This window comes from Macrotis lagotis, chromosome 2 (assembly GCF_037893015.1).
Source record: "Macrotis lagotis isolate mMagLag1 chromosome 2, bilby.v1.9.chrom.fasta, whole genome shotgun sequence".
In the NCBI taxonomy this organism is placed as follows: Eukaryota; Metazoa; Chordata; class Mammalia; order Peramelemorphia; family Peramelidae; genus Macrotis; species Macrotis lagotis.
Genome location: NC_133659.1, coordinates 72,697,709 through 72,721,925, shown reverse-complemented (window position 1 = coordinate 72,721,925; position 24,217 = coordinate 72,697,709). Strand labels below are relative to the sequence as shown.

Below are 24,217 nucleotides of genomic sequence, written 5' to 3'. Positions count from 1 at the left end.
ATATGTGTATTTGTAAGATAACCTATTTATATGCCCAATGAGTTTTTCTCTATTTCTTCTAGAATTTGATGATATTTAGGACAATTAGTCCACAAATATTCAAGAAGTTGGTGTATTGAAAAAGACTTTTTTTTTTGTTTCAGATACATGAAACTGTAAAGACTATATTAGGCCATGAACAATTCAGACTGAAATGGATTGGCTTTGAAGAGAACCAAAACTAGTTCGACTCTTACTCATTTGGAAATGCCTTCTAAATATCTTATGTCTAAATGTCTTCTATATCTTATTTAATCCCCCCCCCTCCCTGGGAAGAGTCTTTGATCTACAGAAACTGGAAATATGAATAGTGGTGGTGGATTCTCTGGAAAAGATCAAGGATTTGGAAGACTATGGGGAAAGAATTAGGGATTACAGTTTAACCTTTATCTCATCTTTAGCCCTTATTAGCTGTGTGACCATAAGTAAGCCTATAAAGCTTTCTAAAACACCTCTACTAATTTACAAAGTTGTCATAGGCATTAGTGGAAGGAGGTCCCACACCAATGAAATTATAATTGATGTACTGCTGCATTTAACCTTGAACAAAGGATGAATCTGAAGAATGCCAGCTTTTCCCTCTCCACATGCTTTACAAGTTGAGAGGGAACCGTAGTGGTAATGATGAAGGGAATCAATGGACCCTCATTTTGATTTATGACTCTGATTTCCAAATGAACTAGGTTCACCCTTGAAATAAAATTTTCCAAGTTCATCTGTTACAAGTTTTCTAAAAGAATATAGTTTAAGGTCTTTAGGAGAAGAATCTCTTGCAGTGGTCCAATTATTGTGCATCTGAAGGCTGGATCAATAACTGCTATTTTCTGACAAATGGGATAATTTCATCTGTAACTAAAAGCATAATTTAAACTACTGACATTTTTTTTCAGAACCATTTTACCATATGCTTTTTCTTATTTCATTCCCAACCTCCAAAATCCACCAAATTCAGTGCTGCAAAAAAAGAGAAATGTCACAGAGTAAAAAAATCTTACTCGCAAATGTTTAAAGTTAAAGTTTATTTGTATTCTTTGTAGGAATATCAATAAAAGACCTCAAATGTATCTATATCTGTACATGTACAAGAACCGTCAAAAATTATTCACAGAACAAAAATAAATCTTCTTTAGAATAAACCCAGGTAATGAAATGCAGATATGGATCTCACATATGGAATAATCCATGTGCTACTAGCACAAAAATATGGCTTTAAAAATAAAATAAAATTTTGGGTTTTGTTTTTCTAAGGTGTATTTCTCTTTCATGAAATAAAAAATAAATTATTTAGCTAGATCATTGTAAAATAGCCCTGTGTAGTAACACACGCTTATTAAGGCCCTGGAAGTGAAAAAAAAATCTATTTTTTAAAAGGTAATTTCCTCATGGGAGTGATGCAGGTTGATGTGCTGTTGTTTCTGTGAGCTAGATTTAAATTAGGAGGAAATATCTAAGCACCAGTCAAAAATGTCATCTTCATTATTAGTTTTAACTTATTTGCAAATAATGGCTATCAAATGAGTAACTTGTATTCAACCTGTTATATGGAAGAGATGATTTGAACTTTCTCCCCACCCCCCTTGGGAGTTTAGAAATGACAAAAAAAAATAAGATTTACACAAATAGACATTCTTTTCTCCAACCCTCTATATATATGTACATGTGTGTATATATATTAAATATACACATACATCCCATAGTAAAATTTATAGGCTTGGGTTTTAATGACCATACCCTCCCACTACTGTGATGAAGTAACCTATTTGGAGATCTAAACCAGAGAGATTTCTAAAAGGCAAATGGGAATGTTGTAGTGGAAAAACAAAATGATTATGGGATTAAAATGTCTAAGAATATCAACAAGACCACTGAAATACATTCCCCCCCCCTTTGTCTTTGGCTAGACTATTAAACAACAATGTATGACTGTTGTTGGGATGGCTCTCTGACCACTTCTGAAATTATCTTGGTCCAGTAGGAAGGGAAAGCTAGCTGGGCCTCTTCAGATTTGTCCTAGATGATACATAAGTGATTCCCCACTCTGGAAGAAGACATCTTATGGCATATTATCTTCGTCTTTCAAGAGATGTTATGATATTCTTATATTTAAGGATAAATGAACATGTATATCTAAAGAGAGGTAGACAGAAATTTGAAAAGCTTTAATTCTAAAGATGTGGCTAAATGGGGCATGTATATACATATGAGTGTTATGTCATTTGCCATTTTTAGGAGAAAAGAATATAATAAAATTGAATGTGACTAAACAACATTTGATGAACACTATTTTTACAGAATGTGGATCTCAGAAAACTGCATTCATTATTTTTTGAAACCATCATACTACATATTGCAACGTATCTTTAGATGGTGGGGTTATCTAAACCTTCTTGCCTCCTTTAGAACTGTGGTTCTTTGGGTTATAGAGAAGGCTAATATGGATGAGCATGCATTTAGATCATACATCCTTCTCTGGCTCTATCTCTCTTCATGAGAGATTCATTTCATCTCATGCAAATTACATTGCTTTGGTCCTTCAAATCAAGAGTATAGCATTCTCAGAAGAATGCTTTTAGCAAGAAAGGACATAATTTAAAATAACATGAATATCTATTTGAAATTTTAATATTCCTTTGAAATGTTAATATTCCAACATTTCTTCTTTTAAGAATTATTAAAATAGGTATTTTCTAATGCTTTGTTTCTGAAATTGGCATTCTGAAAATTAAATGATTGGTTCTCAGTGTATTGAATGTGAAGAGAGGGAAGACTAAAATGGGAAAGAGTCGGGGGGGGAAATTTGTCACAACTATGGCAAGTAGTTGCCCATACATATTCTTCAAAGGCTATTCCCATATATGAAGTACTTTCAAAAGTGCAGAGATTAGGAGTTATTTTAGCCTGTAGCATGGACTGTGGGGCAGAGAGGCTGAGTTAGTGAAGGGGTTTAATCCCATGGTTAATCCTGGTGTGTTCAGGTCTATTCTGGTGTATGACAGAAGGATCTGACACTGGGCACTTAGGAAGGTCTAACTCCTTAAATTGGTGCAAAGAACTGGTCTCCAAGGGGTCCATGGACAGGAAATAATCTAGGTGTGAATTGTGGTGAAAGCTGAGTCAAATAATGCTGACCTTCCTCTGTAGCATCTTCCTTGCTTTATGAGACTTCCAACCCTTGCTTCTGCTCCCATTTACTGCAATTCTGATTAAACTAAGGGAAATGACAGAGGAAAAGGTCAATAGGATTTAAGAACAAGAGGTCAAACGTCAAAGCTAGAGAGAGGTAGTCACGAATGTGAAAAGCTTTACTTCTAAAGTTTAACGAATGCTTCATTGAGATGACAGCAGCCCAAGATATGGGAATCTTACTTCTACCTTTCAAGGTAGGAAGGACAATCTACCATCAGTAAAAGAGAAAAAAGGCCAACAGAAAGTTGATCTGACTGCCTAGACAACCTATGCAAACAGACCTAATGCTACAGAATGAATACTATGCTACATTTAACTTGTTGCAAGAAACCAGAATCTAGTTTACTCCTTCCTTCCTCACAATTTTTATTGCTCATGGACCTTTATGAGTTGATGGAATTTTAACCCATCTGGAGACCAGACCTAATAGGTTTGATCACTGATGCCATGATAGGGATATGAAATATGAAGCTCTTTTCTTGACTTAGTAACATTCATTTAACCATTTTTTAACTACTGCCTAGGGTCACTTACTTAGGACTTTGCAGAATTCCACATTCTATTCAACCAAACACCATTTTATACCTAACAACAGGTGATAAGTAAGGAAGGGCAGGGAGTATGACATCTAACTAAACTTGCTCCTTAGCTCCACCATACAAGACTGTCTCTCTTGTAGAAGGACCACTGGGCTCTTCATCAACCAGTTGAAGCAGGGCCATTTACCTTTAAATTGTTCTCTCTCATACAACAACATTGGAAATGAAAAACTCATAAATATTAAATAACAATTAAAAGAGCAGACACATTACCTTCCTGTTGCTCTTTTCTTTTGAACCTACAAATGTTTAATTGACTATGTTCTTGATAGAAATGCTCAGGAAAAAAAGAATTAGCTGAATAGAGGCTTATAAGTAGATAAATGAAATTTAAATCTAATTTAAATAATTTAGATTTCTTTAAATAATCTAAGTTTTTAAATGGATAAAGTGAAATTTAAATATAATAATCTGCCAACATCTTTGAAACAACAGCTATTTAGTTCACTTATTATCCTGCTAACTTGGACTCTGAAACCTCTGTATTGTATCTCTCCTCTCCATTTTCCACATTCTAAGTATTTTTAGGCAAAGAGCTGCCTAATACATTCCCATGAGGATTAGACATTAAATCATAGAATTTGATTCCCAACAAAATCTTTAGTGGAATACCACCAAAGCTAACACTTGATATCTAGTCTGATCCATCACTTCACATAGCATTCACACAAAAGCTTATATCCAATTCAGAAAATAAGGATATATCCAACAAACCTTCTAGACACATCTGTGGTCAAACACACTAGAGTTTTTGAATCTTAATTCAAGAGATCACCTACATAACATACTTAAAACCATTAAAAGACAATCCACTTACCAAGTTTTCTATGTCACATAAAGTTGTATGTAGAATTAATTTTGCTAGAGATGAGAAAAGCCAAGTAAGGAGAATAGGATATTGATATTTTGAATTCTCATGAAACTGAGCATTTCTTTAAAAGCAGGACTCACTCAAAGTGATCAGAATCAGACTTATACTTTAAAAATGAAGGGAAAAGACACAAGGAGTATATTTGATTCAGTCTGTGAAATACAAAGGGATGTCTATAAAATGGAATTCGAACTAAATTATGGGAATATACACGTTTCTCAAACTTTTAAACATGGGGATTGTAGGCGACTCAATAAGCCAAAGTGCTTATCTATTTGGTGGCATTAGGGGTTAGTCATGGGAGTCCACAGGAAGGGGGAAGATCACTCAGAAACACAGATACAAGACAAGAAAGTATAGAGTCACAAAAAATGATCTGAGAGAAAGAGCAAGGCTGAAGAGAAAAGGAATAGAGTTGTTACAACAGGAGTTAAAGTTGACTGAGCTAGGCTATCAACAAAAGTTGTATCACAAATGATCTCTTTTTCTCCCCTTGTTTTTTCTGTTGGTGAAGAAAAGAGCTACCACCAGCACCCATAGATGCTTCAGGCACATGGTTGGTCCCTCAGGTTTGTATTTTTTTAAAAATTATATTTCAAATCAAATATCATTGTTACTCATATTAGACACTTCTCTCCCACAACCAAAATTACTGTTATGACCTGACTAAAGATAGCAAAGACACTTTGACCTTACTGAATTTGACGGTATAGAAAGTTTGACTGTTTCCTATTTGTGCATAGTTATATGTATACTTGTGCAACTATAAATGTATAATAACTGTTTAATGCATAAAATTCTGTACTTTTGATAATTAAAGATTCACCCAAGATAATGTTTCACACCCCTTGAGCAAAGGAAATAAATAGTTCATGTGACTGCATCAGAGCTAGTCATTTTCTATAGGAAAGCCATGGCTGTAAAATGTTGAAATTGGGTCTCTATAGTTGATCTTGTTGCTGTGGGACTGAACTACTGCTCTGAAGTTGAAAGTTTGTGTGAGCCAACAGCTTAGCACCCACTACCTCCCATTCGGTTTCTTCTGGGGAGAGGAACAGACTTAATTTATTTTATCAAGTGTGGGAATTCTGATTTGGACTCAGTTTCAAATTTGGCTGGGGGCAAGGTGAGGAAGACATAGTAATCTGGATAAAACCAATGTATCACTTCAATAGATAAAAATCTAAATCTGAATGAAAATAACGATTTTAAAAAGCAGAAAAAACATTTTCATATATTTGAAAAACAGAAATTATAATATAGGGTCTTGATGTTAGCCCTTTCTGAGGGGAGGGGAAGAAGGGCAGAAACAAATCTGCTTAGATTTTTCCAGGTGATATGTGGATAACAGATCTAGATGACTTAGATAATAAGAGAATAAGTCCTTTTTGGTATGATTGTTCCCATTATGGGTGAGGAGAGGACACTGAAATATAGAAAGATGCAGGATGGTATTTGGAGACAAATATTTACAGTTCTGTAAACTCTAAAAAGGAAAAATACCCTTTATTACAACTGGGGTAAAAAAAATCCCCTATTTAAAACTGGATATTCTCTTTTGTCTACTAAAGAGAAAATCTGCCATAGAGAGAAGAAAATACATTTACTGACAGGAATCTAGACAGTATCCTCAAAGTCCAATGATGCTACAGTAACTTTAGGCCTCTGTCCCCTGCAATAGTGGATTCAAAAGGTTCTTTGACCATATCCAGTCTTAGCTGACCACTGGCATAGATTTCTTTCGACTGAGTCTTGCTGTTCTTTTTTCCTTCCCAAATGAATCGAGGGATCAAAAATGCTTTTAAAAAAGCAAAACCATCCCTTGAAAAATTAATTCTGTTAATCTGTTGTACTCCAAGGGCTTTTATCAGTCAGACAGTTTCTTTCTACTAAACCATTAAGCTTATTTCTTCATTCACATAAAATTCCTATTTTTTCCTCCCCTATCAACTGCAGTGCTTTTACAAGAGAAAAACAACAATAATAAAAATAGCAATAATTATAAAGATAATCTACATTATTAACTTCCTTTTGGTATATTACAGTGGCATTTTCTGTACATGGCCCAGAATTGAGTTCCTTATGTACAAAGAAATATGGGAAAAGAGCATTGACTCTCTAGTCCTAGTCTTATGCCCTGAAGGAGATGGTTTCTTTCACCACTCAATAACTCCTTTATGTTGCCATTCCAATTTAGCAGCATTCTGTAAACCTGGAGGGGCAGGTGAAGGACTGGGGAGAGGGGGATGGGTTTGTATTTTCCAATACAATTTCTTTCAATCTCCACTGTAACTTCAGGAGAGCTGGTTAGCAGCTGCTGTTTTTGAATTCACCATTCTCCGTGATGGAAAGCTTGGTGGGATTGGTGGGAGAGATGCCATTGCGGACCTGCATGCTGTAGCGTTCCTTCACCTGGGTCAGGGCACTCATCAGCCTGGTATTGGCTGAATCCAGGGACACGATCCGCTTTTCCTGCAACACACACATACACACACACACACACACACACACACATACACACACACACACAGACACACACACACACATATATAGTTTTAATGAGATTTGCCTACTATAGGTTTTTTCCCCTTTAAACTAGTTTTTCTTTATTATGAACAGGTTTAAAGCCATCATCAACAATTCTGGTGGTTTCTATGGAAGAGTCAGCCATCTCAACATTTCCCGGTAAAATGGAACATCTTTTGGTTCTCTATAGGTCTGCTGTATCTTGGTTTGTCACCCTTTGCCCCACTTCTTACTCTCGTTTCCTTTTTTTTATTTGCAAACATTAGACACATTGAATGAGTTCTTGGCACACCGCAGAGAGTGCGGCATCATGATCACTTTGAGCTCACATAATGAAGTCTCCTTTGGTAGATATGTATTTACATGGCAAGTGTCTTCTTGGACTGCATGTTGTAGATTAAGGTTAAAAAATGGAAAATGGTGGCAAAGAAAGAAGCACCAGATGTTTCATTTTACAGAGTAAAGGTACAGGTGGCCTATGAGTTTTTGGTCCTACAGACAACATACTAGTTCACATCTGAAAAGAACCCATGTTATGCTCCAAATTAAAACAGAAATGGCGGCAGCCTAAAGTCACCAGCAAAGTGAAGATGCAACAGCAATAGGGGAAAGAAGCAGCCGAAAGCTCAAACTGGGAGTTGACTTGAAGTTGGGGAGGGAAGTGTGACTTACAGGTGGATGCCATGGATAGAACACATGAAAACAAACATTTAACACAAGGCTCCTAGACCCATTCCAGCTCAGAGTTACTCCAGGAAAGCTATTCAATTGTAAGTTTTATTTTTTGTTTGTTGGAAAACTTTTTTTTTAGTATTGTTTTTGAAAAAATAAAAGGGCTGAATGCATGAAGATTAAAAAAAAAGGCAGCTCAAAGGATGTGGGGCCACGAGAATAATTGTTTTAAAGCTGCCATCTCCCTCCTCAAACCAACCCTACAAAAAAGACACTGTAGCCACTAGGAAGGATCATAGACTTTTTTCATAGATTTTTCTAACAAAAATTTTATGTTTTTCAGGGGTCCTAACTGTTCTTATGGTCTGTATGAAGGGTTTAGGCTTCCAGGTGTCAGGAATACAGTTTGCCAGTAAGATGACCTAGAGTCCAATAAAAAGACCCCACAGGGTAGGCTATTACTGTCTTGGCACTAAAAGGAGAGAAAATTCAAAGTGGTCCAAATCTATGACACGTGTCATGGGCAACTACAGACTACTAGGACTGGCTAAACAGTGAAGACTTCTGGAAAGAGATCTCCTAAGATAGGCATTGGGGGAATATTACTTTTCTGTATAGCAGGGGTGGGGAACCTTTTTTCTGCTAAGGGCCATTTGGATATTTACAACATCATTTGTGGGTCATACAAAATTATCAACTTAAAAATTAGCCTGCTATTTGGTCAAATAATTAATTCACTCCTAAAAAAGTTCCTAGATTTATTGAATTTTGAGTCCTATAGGCTGTTGCCTTAGCAATGCCAGACCAAATGATTTCATACACCTTTTATGGCCGGATGTTCCCAACCCCTGTTGTATAGGGTAACCTGGCTATTAATTACATAAGGAGAGGGGAGAGAAAATCTGTGTGTTCACGCTATTACTATTATTAACATCAGCCTTTCTTCTTCTAAGAAGAAACACAATTAAAAAAAGAGAAATTGGCATTACTACCCTGCTATGAATTATAATCTGCTCTGTGGCAATATTTGAGTGACAATTTATAAGGCCAAACTAAACTGGGTGGAGAAAAAAATCTACTAAGGAGGTGGTTTGTTGCTGTTACTACAGTGAATGTATAGTTGTAGTTGTGAATGTATAATCTTAGAGAAGCCCATAATCCTTCCCTGGTGGAGGCTAAATTCTGCAAATTTCATTCTCAAAGATAAAATATTTAGATGGATCTTTGATCTCTCTGATGAGGAAACTCCTGTCCATGATACAGGTTGAAGCCTGTCAACCATGAAACAAAAACATGTAGCAAAAATAGATCTTAGGGAGTGAAAAAGAGGAGAAAATGAACAGTTATTTATGTAGGAAAGCAGGGGCGCTTGCACAGTCCAACTAATCCCTTATCCAAGAACTGAACATCTGTGAGAATCCACCTCCAAAATGAAACTGGAATTTTTGAAGGCCAAGCTGAGAAGGTGCATGCGACTCTGACCCTCTCAATTCTGCTTAGATTCAACAAAATGCAAAAAACTCATTCCTGACCCAGAGGAAGTCCAGTGGGGGAAGTCCAGGAGCTGGAATGCGTAGGAGGCCAGTGGCTGGGCCAAGCCTAGGTGCTGGTCAGCTAGAGAATGGACGGGACTGGACTGGGTTTACTTGCCTGTCTGAATAATCTCATCCCCATTTATGACCTGCAATTTAACACAGTGGAGATGTCACTTGCATAGTGATGTGGCAGCGGCAGCATCTCTCCTCTCTTCTCCAGCTGCCCAGAGTGGGGCACCTCCCGGGCCTCCCCAGGCATCCTGGTGCCAGGTGTGAAAGGGCATACTCCCCACACTGGGAGCAGAAAGATGGGAGCTATGCCCAGTCGTGGCTGCCCTCTCTTCCTGGAGGAGGATGCCAGGGACTAGGGGCCTCAGGAACAACTAATCCGACAGGACTCGGGGAGAGGGGACTGGGGCTAAGATTTGAACCCAAGTCCCATGATGGGACTGCAAGGCAATCTAAGCACAGAGTGAGTGGAAGACAATTTAGGAAGAAATCAAAGACAAACATGGAGTTCAGCTAAGTTCCTAGACATTCACCCAATGGAGTTTTGGGGTAGTGATGTATCCCCAGCCCAAGTAAGACTCTTACCTATGGAAGCGCTCTCTTTCTATTACTGGGAACATTGCTTGAGGGATATCAAGGTACAAGTCAGAAGTTACACAGTATTGCTCACCTCTGCGGGACATTTTCATCACCAAACCAGTTTTCAATTCAATAAGAGTCTGTTAAATTCCATAAATCTCAAGTGCCTAATCCACATGCAAGTGACTGTCCCAGGGGGACACATTCCCCCCCCCCCCGGGAGCTGACACTCCATCATTAGAATTTGTGCCAGAAGAGATCCTTTCCTTACTCTCCCAGAGAGTTTGGAATGCAGCTGACGGTGTGAGTAACTTTATTCTGAGGAAATTAATTTAAGGAAGGTATCAGTACATAAGAACCTTTACAGAAAACCCCATGGGAGGGACCCAATTCTTTTCAAAAATTTGTATTTGTTTTACAGTATAAAGACCTTCAAATTGGAAATACTGATTATTCAAAGAAGCTGTCTTTGAAATGACATCTATAACAAAAGAATTTGGTCTCTGTATAAAGCAATTAGCAAAATCTAGTTCAGGAGCTACTGACACTTCCAAGTATCTTTTAGGGGCTTCACAGGCTGGTCTTATTGTAGAATTAATGTTTTTAGGAATTAATATATTAGGCAGGGATTTCATATAGTGGTTTCTCAAGTCCTGTCCAACTATATTCTAAGACGTTATTGTCTGTAAGTGTTTCTGTTATGTTTGACTTCTGTTATGAAAGAGTAATTTACTTATATTTCCCAAAAATAAGATTTCAATTAATTGTGTTAAGAATTAGTGCCATTTTTTCCCCACTAATTTTGGTGATTGAGTTTTCTACCATGGTTCTCCTAGCCCTTGTACCATCCCCTGACCTGGTTCAAGAGGAAACAGCTGGCACAGGTGGTTTGGAAGGCGAAGCTGTTAAGTTGAGATCACTAAAATGGTCCCTGGCAAAAAGGAATTTTAAAAATCACTAATAGAACAATCACAATTTTGGTTTAGAACTATTATCTGGTTTATGTATTGCAAAGATCAATTCATCTCTATATTCAGAGGTAAAAACCTCCCACACTCTTTTGATGATCTTAGGGCAGAGTCTAAATGGTCAGTTTCATAGCTATTAAGATCTGAAACTCAGATTGAAGGAGAAGAAGATCTCTTCAGAAACAAATGAACAGGTGATTTCTGTGACAAACCCACATCTGAGGGCTGGCTATACGACATTTCTTGGCCCTGTCTCCTTCCCTTTGGGCTCTGATCTGCTTCTCCCTGCTATAAACAAGATGACAAAGGTGGCTCATGCTATTATTTGAGATAAATTTGGCAGTTAAATAATAACTTTTAATAAAATGACTGCACCAAGCTTTCTCTGAGTGATCAGAGCTCTAACCATTGGTGCCCTGTAGAGAAGGTTTAAAGGAGTTATTTTGATTACAAGGAAACCCCGCTAACCCCACTCTGACTCTGCATTGGTGTCCACTGGCTGAGGGAGAGCTAGAAGCCCCACAACAGAGAAACAACTACAGTGCCTACACCCACAAACTATCTTTCAAACCTGACTTGCCAAGTCTTTGAATGTCTTACTCTGGGAAAAACTAGGCTATGCTTATGAGTGTTGTGAGGAGTCCAGAGTGGTTTATCCTGGAAAAGGAAGCGATCTGGACCCTCAAGGATGGGACTGCTCAGGTGGGGCAGCAGAGCATGCTGGCTCAGTGACACACGTGATGACAACAGTGTTGTTATCCCAGTCTAAGAATGGTGGTGGACTGTGGGAACTGCAGAGCTGACCAAAGCCTTCTTGGGGAGGCCAGAGCAGCAACTGTCTAAGCTGCACCTGCCTTATGGGAAAAATATTCCTTGCACTGAAAAAAAAGGAAGTGTCACTTTAGAAAACTTTCCTGTCTCCCAGACTTTACACTATAGTGAATGGGAGGTACTCCTGGCAGCCTCTGTTTCCTAAGCATCCCAGGGCCAGGCAGGATCCAACATGGGATTTCATCACCTCTTGTCTTTCAGGATGACCAAGAGGTCTTTTAAGCAGAGGGACAACAAAGAAGGGGAGCCAAGCTGATCCCAAACAGTGCTGCCAAACACAGGGCCAGGGGAGTGGGAACACAGAGCAGAGCCCCTGGCTTGACTCAGTTTCCCCAGCCATCCTGTATTTGCCATAGGCTAATGGTTCATGTGGACATGACTCACAAGATCATGAACTTCACAGCCAAGCAATGGTCAGTGGAGGTGGCAAGCCAGACGCATGCAGGGCACTCATCCTCTGTGCATCTTGGCGCTCTGACTACAACCCCATCATGCATGAGGGCAGATTTTTGGGCAAAGGGCCCCAAGTACACTAGATTCAGGGTGCTCTATTATGGATTACCATCCAATAGAGGGGAGAAAAAAATTATGTGGGTCATATGGTCAACTGATGCTTCATTAGGGTTATCCAAAGGTTATTAATATTATTAAAGAGATAGCTTTCAGGAGACTCTCATGAACGACTTTACAACATTTTCCCAGGCAGTTGCATGGGTGGAAGGATAAAGAATAAAAGTGATCATAAGCCAATACCTCACAGTCAGATTCCAAGCCTCTTACCTGTGCATCAATTATTTTCTGCTTTGCATCAATGACTGCCTGCATCTCAGCATGATCTTTCTTCAGCTCCTCTTCAACAGCCATTAGCCTTAAATATGACAAGAAGAGAGCATTCAAATACTCAAAGAAGGAAGTGAGAGCCACCAGTATGTATTATTCAAACTCCTCCAAAATCCACACCCTTTGTTACTCCCTTTAAAGTAAGGAGTACCACTGCTCTCTTCTCTGTGGTCACAGCCAGGTTGTAGAGATGTTTAGGAAACAAAAAAAAATAACTATCTGGCTCTTTTCCTCAAGGAGCTCCTCCCAAAGTTAACTCCAAAAGCAGGAGTGTCCAGAGATCCTTTCAAGGCCTCTCTCTTTTATGGCCTTTCAAGAAGTCATGGCATGATTTATTTCCTTTCATTTTAAAGAAAATATATTTTAAAAAACGAAAAGGACAATACTAGCTTTCCAGGAAGCTTCATAAGGCTTCACACCTGGAAAGCATCATGAGTCAACAATGAGTCAAGAGGTGGGCACTGGACCCCAAGCAGGTGGACCTTTTCTTTTCCTGTGTCATCTGAGCCAGGTTTGCCCCAGCGGCCACTGGCCCAGGCTCCCTCTCACCTGCTGATGATGCTCTTCATCTGGCTGTCCTTCTCTTCCTGCTGCCTGCGCAGGCGCTCCTCACTGTCCTCCAGTCTGGCTTTGTACTCCAGCAACAGCTTCTGCATCTGCTGCTCCTGCACCAGGAGCCGTCGCTCATACTCCTCCAACCTCCGGCTGGACACCTTTAGGCGTTCCTTCAGCTTGGCGATTTCCTGTTCATACTATAGTGGAAGAGGAGGGAGGGAGAAATGATCTGAGTTGGATGTGTTTCTGAAAGTCTAGAAAGACAACCTTCAGCTACTGCAATGACAGTCTCTGCTTTGGACCCACTAAAGCTAATCGCAGACTTCACCTTAATGCAGAATTGCCCATCTCCATCTCTCTTTACTATGAGAAGGGAAAAGAATCATCATAGCACCTCCAATGTGCTAGAAGATATGCTACGGGTTTTTACAAATATTATCTTAGTTGATCTTCAATGACCCTGTGAGGTGGGTGCTATTACTGATTACAATTGAGGAACTGAGGTAAAGGTGAAGTGACTTGTCCAGGGTCACACAGTGTCTGAGGCTGGGTCTGAACTTAGGTTTTCCTCATTCCACATCAATCACTTCATCCACTGCAGCATCAGTCGCCTCATGTAGTCTAGCATTGCAGGACTGCTTATCTCTTTCAAATTAAACAGACTATACAAACTGTATCTAATTTTAGTCTGATATTCAGATGGAAAACAATGACATTGTTCAATCTTATAAAGGTTTGTCTAGTCAGTTAATGAAAATGTGTTAAAAACCAGATAACCCCAAGATCTACACATTGACCACTTGGGTTTTAAGTCTTTACTTGCCCCATCATAGCTAAGAAGAAAAACAATACAATCACAGCTAGCATAGATAGAAAGCTTGAAAGTGGGCAAAGTGATATACCTTTTAACTCCTTTGAGCCTTAGATCCTCTCCTGCCCTTCTTCTGGGCCCAGGCCTAATCTAGACTTTGTACCTAATTTTCTTTTGTTTTTGTCTTTGCGTTCCTCAAAGATCTCTCCCCTCCTTAATTTTCCAATATCTGGCAGACACAGGCACTTAATAAATGCTGCTTGAATAGCTGTATTGGAAGGAATTGCTTTGTATAAAAAAATTAACATAAAATGCATATAAATGGAGAACAGAATAGTAAAATAAAGTGTAAATAAATGTCAAAGGTGAGATGGAGAGGGCATCAATAAGTGGATATAAAAGCTGAGCAATTCATAGTATAATGGAATTTCATATGAAATAGCTGAAAGGGATTTAAGTATCTAGTTTAACTAGATGAATCTTTTTTTTTTATAATATCCCTAATGGAGTGGCCAAACATGACTCTCCCAAAACATTGTAATGACAGAGACCATAGTTCTTCATGACATGAGCCATTCCAATTTCAGGGGGCTCAGATTGTTAGGAAGTTCTTTATTGCACTGGATTGAAAACTGCCTTCCTATAACTTGTTTTAAAAACATAAAAAACAACAACATGTTTAATGAGTAAATTTATCTTTAGTAAATATGAAACACTTAGAGAGGTGGGGAGGGAGGGTAGATTGAAGAAGCAACATCTTTCCTATTATATAAGAAGCCACCATGGGAAAGTAGCTCCTTCTAAGTAACTAACTTTACTAATTCTAGGACTCTGTCATCTGTACCTACAGTATGTGTTTCTTTGTATAAAGATGACTTTACTGATCCAGCACACATCTCGTATGTTATCTGAACTATTTTTCAAGTAGTAATGATGGGTTTTCACTGAGTCATTCACATTCTTCTCCTCTCTCTCTCAGGACCAGTAGGGCTCCATTTGTGTTATAATGGCTCAAAGTTAGAGGTACAGTCTAAGTGGGAAAAATTAGTATTCTCCACAGAGATGCAAAATAAACAAAGTTAAGTTACACTGGTCCTACCCATATACAGTTAAGCCCATGGTTTGTGGGGTAATCAGGTCAGGAAGGCTAGATGTTAGACTCTACCTTCTCTGCATGTTTGACATCATCTTGATTTTGCTCAGTGTCCTCTTCATCTTCTTCATATTGCCCATTATTCAGAACCCAGGCTGCTGTCCTCTCCACTGGAGACATTGTGGCTGAGTCTACAGGTGATTGAACCTGTATCAGAATTAATGTTAAAGATTAACCAAAGATTATCAACAGGTGTGTTTAACATTTAGCATTTTTTCTGAGAAGAAATAACAGGAGTGATCCAGTCAATTTCAATCTCTCCACTTTTTCTCTCAGCTGATTCTAAATAATATTCTCTCAAAAGCAAACTTGCTTAAGGAACATTGAGCTGGTCTCAGACCATGTTTCCCATCTATTCAACTCCAAACATTCTGCCACCTACCCTGCTGGTACCTTATGCTCCTCACCAGAAACATGAGATAATTTACTTAGCTTGGAACTTTCCCTAAGATGGAGTTTCATGGTTAGTAATTAAATGCAAACTTTCCTAAAGAGCTCCATCAAGCTGATCCTAGACCCTACCTTGCATCCACCACCCCTGAACACCTTGCCACCTGCCCTACCTCCCCTCTATTAACCATTATTCCTTTTTTGGGGGGAGTTTGCAAGGCTATGGGGGTTAAGTGACTTGCCCAAGGTCATACAGTTAGGGAAATATTAAGAGTCTGAGGGCAGATTTGAATTTGGGTCCTCCTGCCTCCAGGGTCAGTGCTCCATTCACTGCACCACCTAGTTGCCCCAACCTGTACTCCTTTCTATCTTTGACTCTTCAAATCAATCCTGCCACAGCTTCTGAAAAGGACAGAATAGACTGTCCTATGGTGTTACTCACCATTCCACAGTCTCTTCAGTAAAAACCTCTTTCCCAGACATCACTCTGTCCTAGGTGTGGTCTCCCCAAAAAGGATGGAAATTACTTCAGGATAGGAAAGCCCACTACAAAGTAGGAGCTTAAGACATTTTTTCAATTAATTAATTCATCCATTCAAAACCATGGATAGGGAGGAATACCTATCTGTATAAGAACACAACTGGCCGAAAAGATTTTTGTTCCATTAAATTTAGATACTTGCTTTCCTCTTCAAATAGGAGATTTGACTTTAAAAATGTTCATTTGCTTAAGGGTTTGCAGGATTTTGCTATTCCACTGAAAGTAACAGACTTTCATAGAAAATATAAAATTCAAAGAGTTGACTGAACACTGTTTTCAAATATTCTTTAGCAGAACTGGTTTTGTTTTTTTAGAGTTAAGCCAATAAGGCCTGGAGTAAGATCTAAGAGTTAGTCTTTTTTTTTTTTTTCATCATCAAGATGGCTTTCTATTCTGGGATCAATATTTCTTCATCTATCAAGTGAAGGGAACCATCTGCTCCACAGTGATGGAGAAAATGAGAATTTACATTATCTTTCAGATTTAATTCATTCTTAAGGCTGGGTTAGAGAATTGATCTTAAAAATGAATTATCAGAACTGGGCTGGAGGGAGGATAAAAAAGACAAGATATTTAAATGCCTTTTGGTGACATTGCCTTCAAAGGTCTCATAGAAAATATTTCTCAGGCTAGCTGACTAGACTTTAGAAAAATTAGCTCTTATGGTTTGACAGAGTCTTTGTTGGCAACATAACTTCATTCCTGAAGAGGAAGGTCTTTCAAAGCTTAGATATTTTATAGTTTTGAGTGGTCCTCTGAATAATCCTTTTTAAAGGCCCTTTCTTTCACTGTCTTAAGAAAACAAATGCACCAAATGGAATGGCCTTAAGTCTTTATGTTCTGGAGGAGTGGCACCCAGGGCTAGGGTTATCTAGGAGAGTAAACTTCATATCTTCCCATCCTGGTTTTGTAGAAATACATGCCAAATTGCTTTGGAGTTTGGCAGATACACCAGAAGAATGGGGTTTAAAGTTTCTGTCTTATACTTGTATAGACTTGGAAGGCAAAAGGGCACTGTGCATGAATTTTCATTTTTAAAAGAACAATTTCAAGGTCAGTAAAGTTTTTGAAGAAAAATATTTCCTTAATTTTAAAATCATTACTCCACTAGCTAATGATTGCTTTTGAGATACTATGAAATTTTCCTAATAAACAGGTTTTTCAAAATAAATTTTTAATATCCGTTTATTTTTAACATTATCAAAATTTCTCCCAATATTCCTTCCTCTGCTACTTCCCAGAGAGCTGAACAGTCAATTAACATTTCCTACTATGAGCCAGGAGAAGGAAGATAGGTGGTTTGCTGGTTAGAGCCCTGGGTCTGGAGTCAGGAAGACCCAAGTTCAAATTCAGCCTCAGACACTGTGTGACCCTTGGCATGTCAGATAACCTTGGTTTGCTTAATTCATTGGAGAAGGAAATGACAAACCACTCCAATAACTTTGCCCAGAAAGCCCCTGGGACAGTACAGTACATGGAGTCATCAAGAGCCCATCACTACTGAACAATGCCACTAAAACAATATTGAGCCATCCCTACATAACAAGTGATACTAAAATAAATACTGAAATAAAACCAATTGCTCGAACCAATAACAATTCCCATTCCAACTCAATAACTTTTCTCTTTACCTTATTAATCAAGCCTCACTGGAGTCATCACTGAGACTATTTATTGGGTATGTTGATGGATATGCTGGACAACATGGAAGACAGGTCTTGGTCCTTAGAGGTTTTGCCAGATCAATTGAAGAGAATATATAGAAGAAGATACCGGGAGTTGCCACTTATTGAACTATTTCTCACTAACACATCAAATAGATCTTAATTCTTTCTCTCATACTCAAAATGTTCACTTGGACTCAATCCTTTTTTCAACTGTCTTGCCTTCACAAAATCACAAAGCTGGAAGTGACCCTTACCCTAACCCTTTCTCCCTTCTACACAAATCTAACAAATTTTTATCCTTTTCTCTACTGAAGAAGAATATATTACCTTCCAAGGAAGCTCATTATGCATTTGATTTGCACTAAAGGTTGAAAACTTTTTTTCCTTAATCAAGCCTAAATTTGCTTTTTTTTGAAATTTCCATTCACTTCTTCCTTTTTTTTGACCACTTTCATAAACTCTTCTCATCTGGCAAGACCTAACTCAATCTCTGTCTCCTTCATGCAGGCTACTCTGATTATTTTGTCTTAATTTTTCTTCTCCTTTGAACTCTTTAAAGTATTTATCTAAGTCTATCCACACCATTTGGCTTCTAATTAAATACTGCTCTCTTTCTCTAATTGTTTCAACAATATAAATTTCATCTTCTAGACAAATTCCTTTGAGATCAGCCTGAATTTTTTTATTTTTTTTGTAGTTGTATCATATTTAACATGCTTGTGGATTGGTACCAGGGTGGGTCCTAAGTGATTTATTTTTCTGATTATGTAAAAATGAATGAAAAATTGTCTTCCAACTCCTTTTTAAATTGAGCAGGTAGCAAAAAATATTACACTAGTTTACAGTCAAAGAAATGGGGGATAGTTGATGTTAAAACTTACAAGACCACAAAGGCTTTTTCCTGTGGAAAAAACAAGAGAAAGCCTGAGGGCCTAAAGACTCCATATCCTCTACAGAGCACCGATACTATTAGTCATATCCTGGCTATAATAAGAGTCACAGAACAAGAGGCTTCTCTGTTCTTTGATTGTATTTACTAGATGTAAGAAAGACTAGCTGATTTCAGCTTCTTGACAGGCTCAGAACAGGTCTGGTTTGTACATGCAAGTAAACTTCATTGCCAAAAATAGGAATGTGAGGGCCCTAATTAAACACATATAATAATAATCAGAAAAAAGAGTCACTGAGTAGTTTGAATTTGGGATAGTTTCAAAAGTTCAAAAGGAAAAACTTCATTAGTCTTTTATAGAGGCTTGTCAAGAATCAACCCCTAAATTTAGCTTAGATTTTAAGCATGAACAACTGATCAATTTAAAACAGGATATGCCATTTCATGTGTGTGTGTGTGTATATATATATGGTACATAAGATGACAGCAGGAAAAAGAGAGACAATAATGAAAAAGAATTCCTAAAAGGGGTCATGGAAACAGAAGGGTCAAAATATGAGAAAACAGTTCTCATAAGAACAACTAGGCTGTAGTACAAAATGTTAAGGATAAAAATTCTGTCACTGGAAGGCTCTCATTAGAAATTTTGTTCCCCTCCTACTTAAGATTGAAGCCAGTAAATCCCACCTAAACAATAGTCACTAGTCAGAGCTGAGAAATAAGTAGAACTTGCTAAAGACAAAACTGCTGATAATTATAGCCACCCACAGAACGTGCCCCACAAAGAAATCCTCCACATTTCATAGAGAAAAGAATTCCCTAACATAATTTGTAATTAAAAATAAGTAGAGGAATTTGTTTAGAATAACTGCTGACTATAGAACTCTGGAGATTCCACAATAGAGCAAGGAGTAAGCAAGAAGGAAAAGGATTAAAAGCAAACCAAAAAACCCACCCCTGCCACCCCCCAGCCCCCATATTCCAGAATGACTTGGGGAAACAGGAAATAATCAAGTACACTGCAGGGATCAAGTTTGGTCCTGGGAAGTGCTTGCTAAATGTCTAGTCATTCATTTTCATTCATTCATTTATTCATCAACTAATGAGACTGGCAGGAGTGGCTCAAGAACAAAAGAAGAGGAAGACCTTAAGCAGTGCCATGTAATACCAAACCAAATGATAGGAGAAAAAGAGAGACAAGAATGAAAAAGAATTAACAAGCAAAATATGAGAAAACAGCTCTCCTAAGAACAACTAGGCTGTAGAACAAAGTGTTAGGAATAAAAATTCTATCACTGACGACTCTCAGTAGAATTTTTGTTCCCCCTCCCACTTAATGCAGTCCACCCCCTGGACGTATATCTGCTACAGAAGGGTCCCCGGTCACCATGCAGAGGGAGCAGGAGACAGACAAGAGAGAATTGTGGGTTGTTCTCAACTCACCCGGGGGTCGTGTGATCAAGTTTGTGTGCAAGTTGACTGTTAGAGATGGTGTGTGGGTTCTTGGCACATCTGCCAACACATATTTAACTTATAATGTAGCTGAACTACATGCAGTATTAATTGTACTAGGCTGAGATCTAGGTCCTAGGAAGAAAGACCAACTGAAATGTTCCCTTTAAGCAAAATCTTAAAAATCAAATTGGTCTTTGACACTCTCCCACTTTCTTATTACCAGTGGTTCTCCCCTGTATACTCTAAAGTATACTGGAGGACCTCTTCCTAGTTGGGATGGTTTACTGGGGAGTCTGTCCCTCCCCTGCTTTCCCTCCTTCTGTCCTAAGATGTTCCTGATTTTCAGTTATTTTTTTCCCTTCTGTCATGTCTGAACTCATAAAATTTCTAAACAATGCCCAATTTTAAACAAAATCGCCAAACAAACTGTCTGTATTTGAAAATAACAATTAGCAAGAAAATAAAATAGGAGTTTATTGTTGGTTTGTGTGGATTTGGGGAGGGTATATGTGTTGACTTTTTAATTTACAATTTCCCTTATATAAAAAACGGTTCTTGACTTTATGAAATGATTTGTCATGGAATTCTCAGTTCCTTGGGTATCTTTTAAAATTGGATGTGCTCTTCAGGAGCACATCTCTTAAAAAACAACACGTACCTGTATTTTCCAGGTAATGAACTTATTTTAAAGAGTAAAGTATGCCCTATTGATTGAAACTGTAAAATGTAAAGAACATGAAAGGACTGGTTGTGTCGGGTAACAGTTAGGGTAGCACTTCTCTTAGCTTTCATCATATTAAGTGTGGGTGTAAACACTTCTTGGCTAAGCCCAAGGAGTTGAAAGAGTCCCACCACACATAGTTCCTTAATGTTCACCAACCTGAGTCAGTACCTTTAGCACTGTGTTCAGCTGTTGGTTTTTCTTACCCCTTTCAGGAAAAAGCTCCAGGGGCCTCTGGCATTTCCAGAGGGAGCTTGGAAGGATGGCAGAGCCCAGCAGAATACAGGACTCCCAGATGCACCTTACTCCTATAAGTGTGAGGGAAAATTAAGAAGGAGCAGCTTCTCCTTGCCAAGCTGAGAGACTGTGCCAATCGACCCCTTAGAGGGCACCATCACTCTCTCCCCATCCCTACCAGTGGAAGACTTGACTGTAAAGGAGCAGGGCCCACTCCGGACTCTACTGGAAGGAAAAAGGAGTGAATCTGCCCTTGCTTTTTCTTTCTGTTTCTAAGCCTCCTTTGTTCTCCCCAGACATGATTTTTTTTACATTAAAAACCAGCCTATCATCCAGCCAGTACCTTGTTTCAAATTGGATTCCCTATGAACTGGGGCTGTTGGAACCTAGCTAATAAACTGCACACATTATGACAGAAACTGCATTCAAGTCCTCTCCTACCGACTGCGTCTGCTGCCGCTGGATCGCTCTCACTTTGGGGACAGGACTTTCTCTGGAGGAGGAGGACTGCTGCCGGGACCTGCTTCCATTCTGTACGGGTTCGGTCACCAAGGCTGCAGAAGCCACCGACATGCTTCCCGTGCTCCGTAAGGAAGCACTGTGTGGCAGGGAATTGGGGGCTTTGGCTCGGGCACCCAGCCCAGCCTGGTCCATTTTGCGGATCTGGGCTTGCCCAGTACTGTTTTGCCGTGGAAGGGCAAGAGGTATGTGTCGATCCGGTCCCGTGTGCCTCCGGGAAAAATCCTCACTCTGGCTGCTGCGTTTGGCAAAGTCCTCCAGGCTGCTGTTGCTGGGTCCACTGAGCTTGAAATCTTCACTATTGCTTTGGCTTCTGGAGCTGGTCGTGCTTAAGTTTTCCAAACTGGAATCCACAGAGGCCTTTGGCAAGGATGGAGTGGGGTTGTTGAGGTGATAAACTGGGTTTTGGAAGGACAGGGGCTGGAGGCTGCCTGGCTGGCTCAAGGCGGGATGCAATGGTCTCCTCACTTGGGGTGCACTCTGTGGGGTACTCTGTGCTTCCCGGAGTTGTTTGATGCTGGCCACCTGGGTTATGGAGAGCTGGCTGCCAGTCAAGCGCATGGGCACATCTAGCATGATGGAGGCATGGTCCATCTGGGCAGCATGGGGGTCTTGAAGATCCATAAGGGAAATGCTTCTTCCATTAGGAAGTCCATTTTCCTTTTCATCTTTTTCTGAATAAGTCATGCTTTGGGAGGATGCTTGCTGAACCAACAATAACGTTTTACCTCTGAAAAAGCTATCTGTGTTTTCCTGGGTTGGAGACTTTAATTTGTGCAAATCACTGTGGAAAGGAAAGAGATTCTGAGTTACCACCTAGGCAAGAACCCAGGCAATTCACATGTCAATCTTCTCTGAAAGTACAGGGGCCAATGATTCTCTTTATATATTTTTCTCCCCCCATTTTATTTTAAAAATAAATTGATTTTGAAGACATTACACCATTGTAGTTTTCTTTAAAGGGGCATACCTACATCTCTAAATGCTACTCCCATTTGTTGTATTTCTAATAAATGTTCAAGTATGTGTTTTTACTGCTCCCAAACCTCATGATTTTTATCTGTAATCAGTTCCTCCCCAATTTTTCTTGATAGGACAAAAAAAATTTCTGTGGACCTTCTGGGTCTTGCCTTTTGTCCCCTTTTCTATGCTCTCTCCTTACCCGTGCATATCTAGAACACAATATCCCTGGGACCACCAGAGTTCTGCTTGCTCGAGATTAAATATTCTCTTTTGGGAATTACCTTCACTCAAGGAAACTTTTCAATCACCAAGTCATAAAACATTAGACCCCTAGAGAATAGCCAGCTAGTCTAACTGCTTCATTTTATAATTGAAGCAATTAAGGTCCAGAGAAGTAGCTGATAAATATACATAATTTAGGGAGACTGCACATAGTTCAGGAGATTTTTGTTTTCTAGAATTTAACTAATCCCTTGACATTTCACTTCTTTGATATCTTAGTTTAAATCTTCACTCTTTCATACCTGTCAGTGGGGTCTTCAAAAATCTTCTGCAGCCCTGAGGAGAGACTGCCACTGACATTTGGGCTGGAGTTATGTTCAGTGAAACGTCTCAGTTGCTGCTGTATTGGTGTAGGATTAGTCAAAGACTTGGTAATATCAGCAAGAACACGAGGAAGTGGACCCAATTTTGCCACAGTCGCCTGTAGGAAGGAATTTTCACCCTGATTGGATAATAAGCATCGGAACATCCACCATGTTTTTTTGGGGGGGGGATGATGCACATTGATGGAGGAGTGAAGTTTGGAAGGAAGGTTAAATTTTTGCATGTGGGTGTGGCAGGTTCATAATGCAGTGTTATGGAGCAGCGTAACCATGGCGACGAGATGAAGAGACGAAACAAGGTGTGCAGCAGACATTGAGGAAAGAAAGGAAATAGAATAGAAATTAGGATTAATGCAAAAAAAAATTAAAGACATGCTTAATACAACCATACTGCCATTCCAACTTAAAATGGGCATGCAAAGCAGACTAAGTCTGTGGGGTAGAGTAGGTCAAGATGGGCTGGAGGAATGAGGCAAACCGAACACCTAATAAAAAGGAATTCAAAGGCTATAGGATCAGCTAGCTGGATGGAACTTCCAAGGTTAAGGAGTCATGTGGGAAAAGAAATGCATGCCAACATACAAGAAGGTGCTGCATTCAGGGGTCCAAGAGAGCACTGCAGGGGCACAAGGTTGGCATTAACATTTAATATTCTATTTTATGCTGGGTACCCTATTCTATTGCCATCTGAATGTGCATCAATAAAACAATTATCTTTACAACAAGGTCATTTCAACAGCAACCAGGAGATGTTACTAGGTGTAGCCCAGATCTTAGGACTAAATCAGCATTAGTGAAGAAGAAGCTATTTATATAGCATAAAGATTTTAAAAGAGTATCTAGATTAAGCTAAAATAGTTTTTCAAAATATTCCATACTACATTGATTGATATTTTTTGCAATGGACAATAGTAATCTTTCAGTACTTTAATACCAGCGTTTTTTCTTCTAATCTTTTTTCTCTTTTACAGGAATGCTTATTATCAAGAAACAGAATGTCTTGACTACTGTTTAAGGCATGGTGACCTTAATGGGAAACAAAGATGAGTTAAACTA

At 39.0% G+C, this 24,217-nt stretch overlaps 2 protein-coding genes across 11 annotated transcripts in view; one reads left to right on the top strand and one right to left on the bottom strand.

The window, feature by feature from the left end:
- The window catches only part of CLEC20A (C-type lectin domain containing 20A), a 47,796-nt gene extending 46,512 nt beyond the window's left edge, over positions 1–1,284 (top strand). The window contains exon 16 of the mRNA XM_074220883.1: positions 144–1,284. Coding sequence (XP_074076984.1) covers positions 144–224 — 81 coding nt within the window. The 3' untranslated portion in view covers positions 225–1,284. The remainder of the gene's footprint in view (positions 1–143) is intronic.
- The window catches only part of RASAL2 (RAS protein activator like 2), a 317,365-nt gene continuing 293,231 nt past the window's right edge, over positions 84–24,217 (bottom strand). The window contains exons 13-19 of one of the 10 annotated variants that reach the window (XM_074222112.1): positions 23,081–23,280; positions 21,516–22,377; positions 15,187–15,321; positions 13,205–13,407; positions 12,596–12,683; positions 9,544–9,574; positions 84–7,167 (exon numbers count right to left, since the gene is read on the bottom strand). In XM_074222112.1, coding sequence (XP_074078213.1) covers positions 7,025–7,167; positions 9,544–9,574; positions 12,596–12,683; positions 13,205–13,407; positions 15,187–15,321; positions 21,516–22,377; positions 23,081–23,280 — 1,662 coding nt within the window. In that variant the 3' untranslated portion in view covers positions 84–7,024. The remainder of the gene's footprint in view (positions 7,168–9,543; positions 9,575–12,595; positions 12,684–13,204; positions 13,408–15,186; positions 15,322–21,515; positions 22,378–23,080; positions 23,281–24,217) is intronic. The other 9 variants (XM_074222114.1, XM_074222116.1, XM_074222118.1 and 6 more) reach the window with 9 other exon arrangements.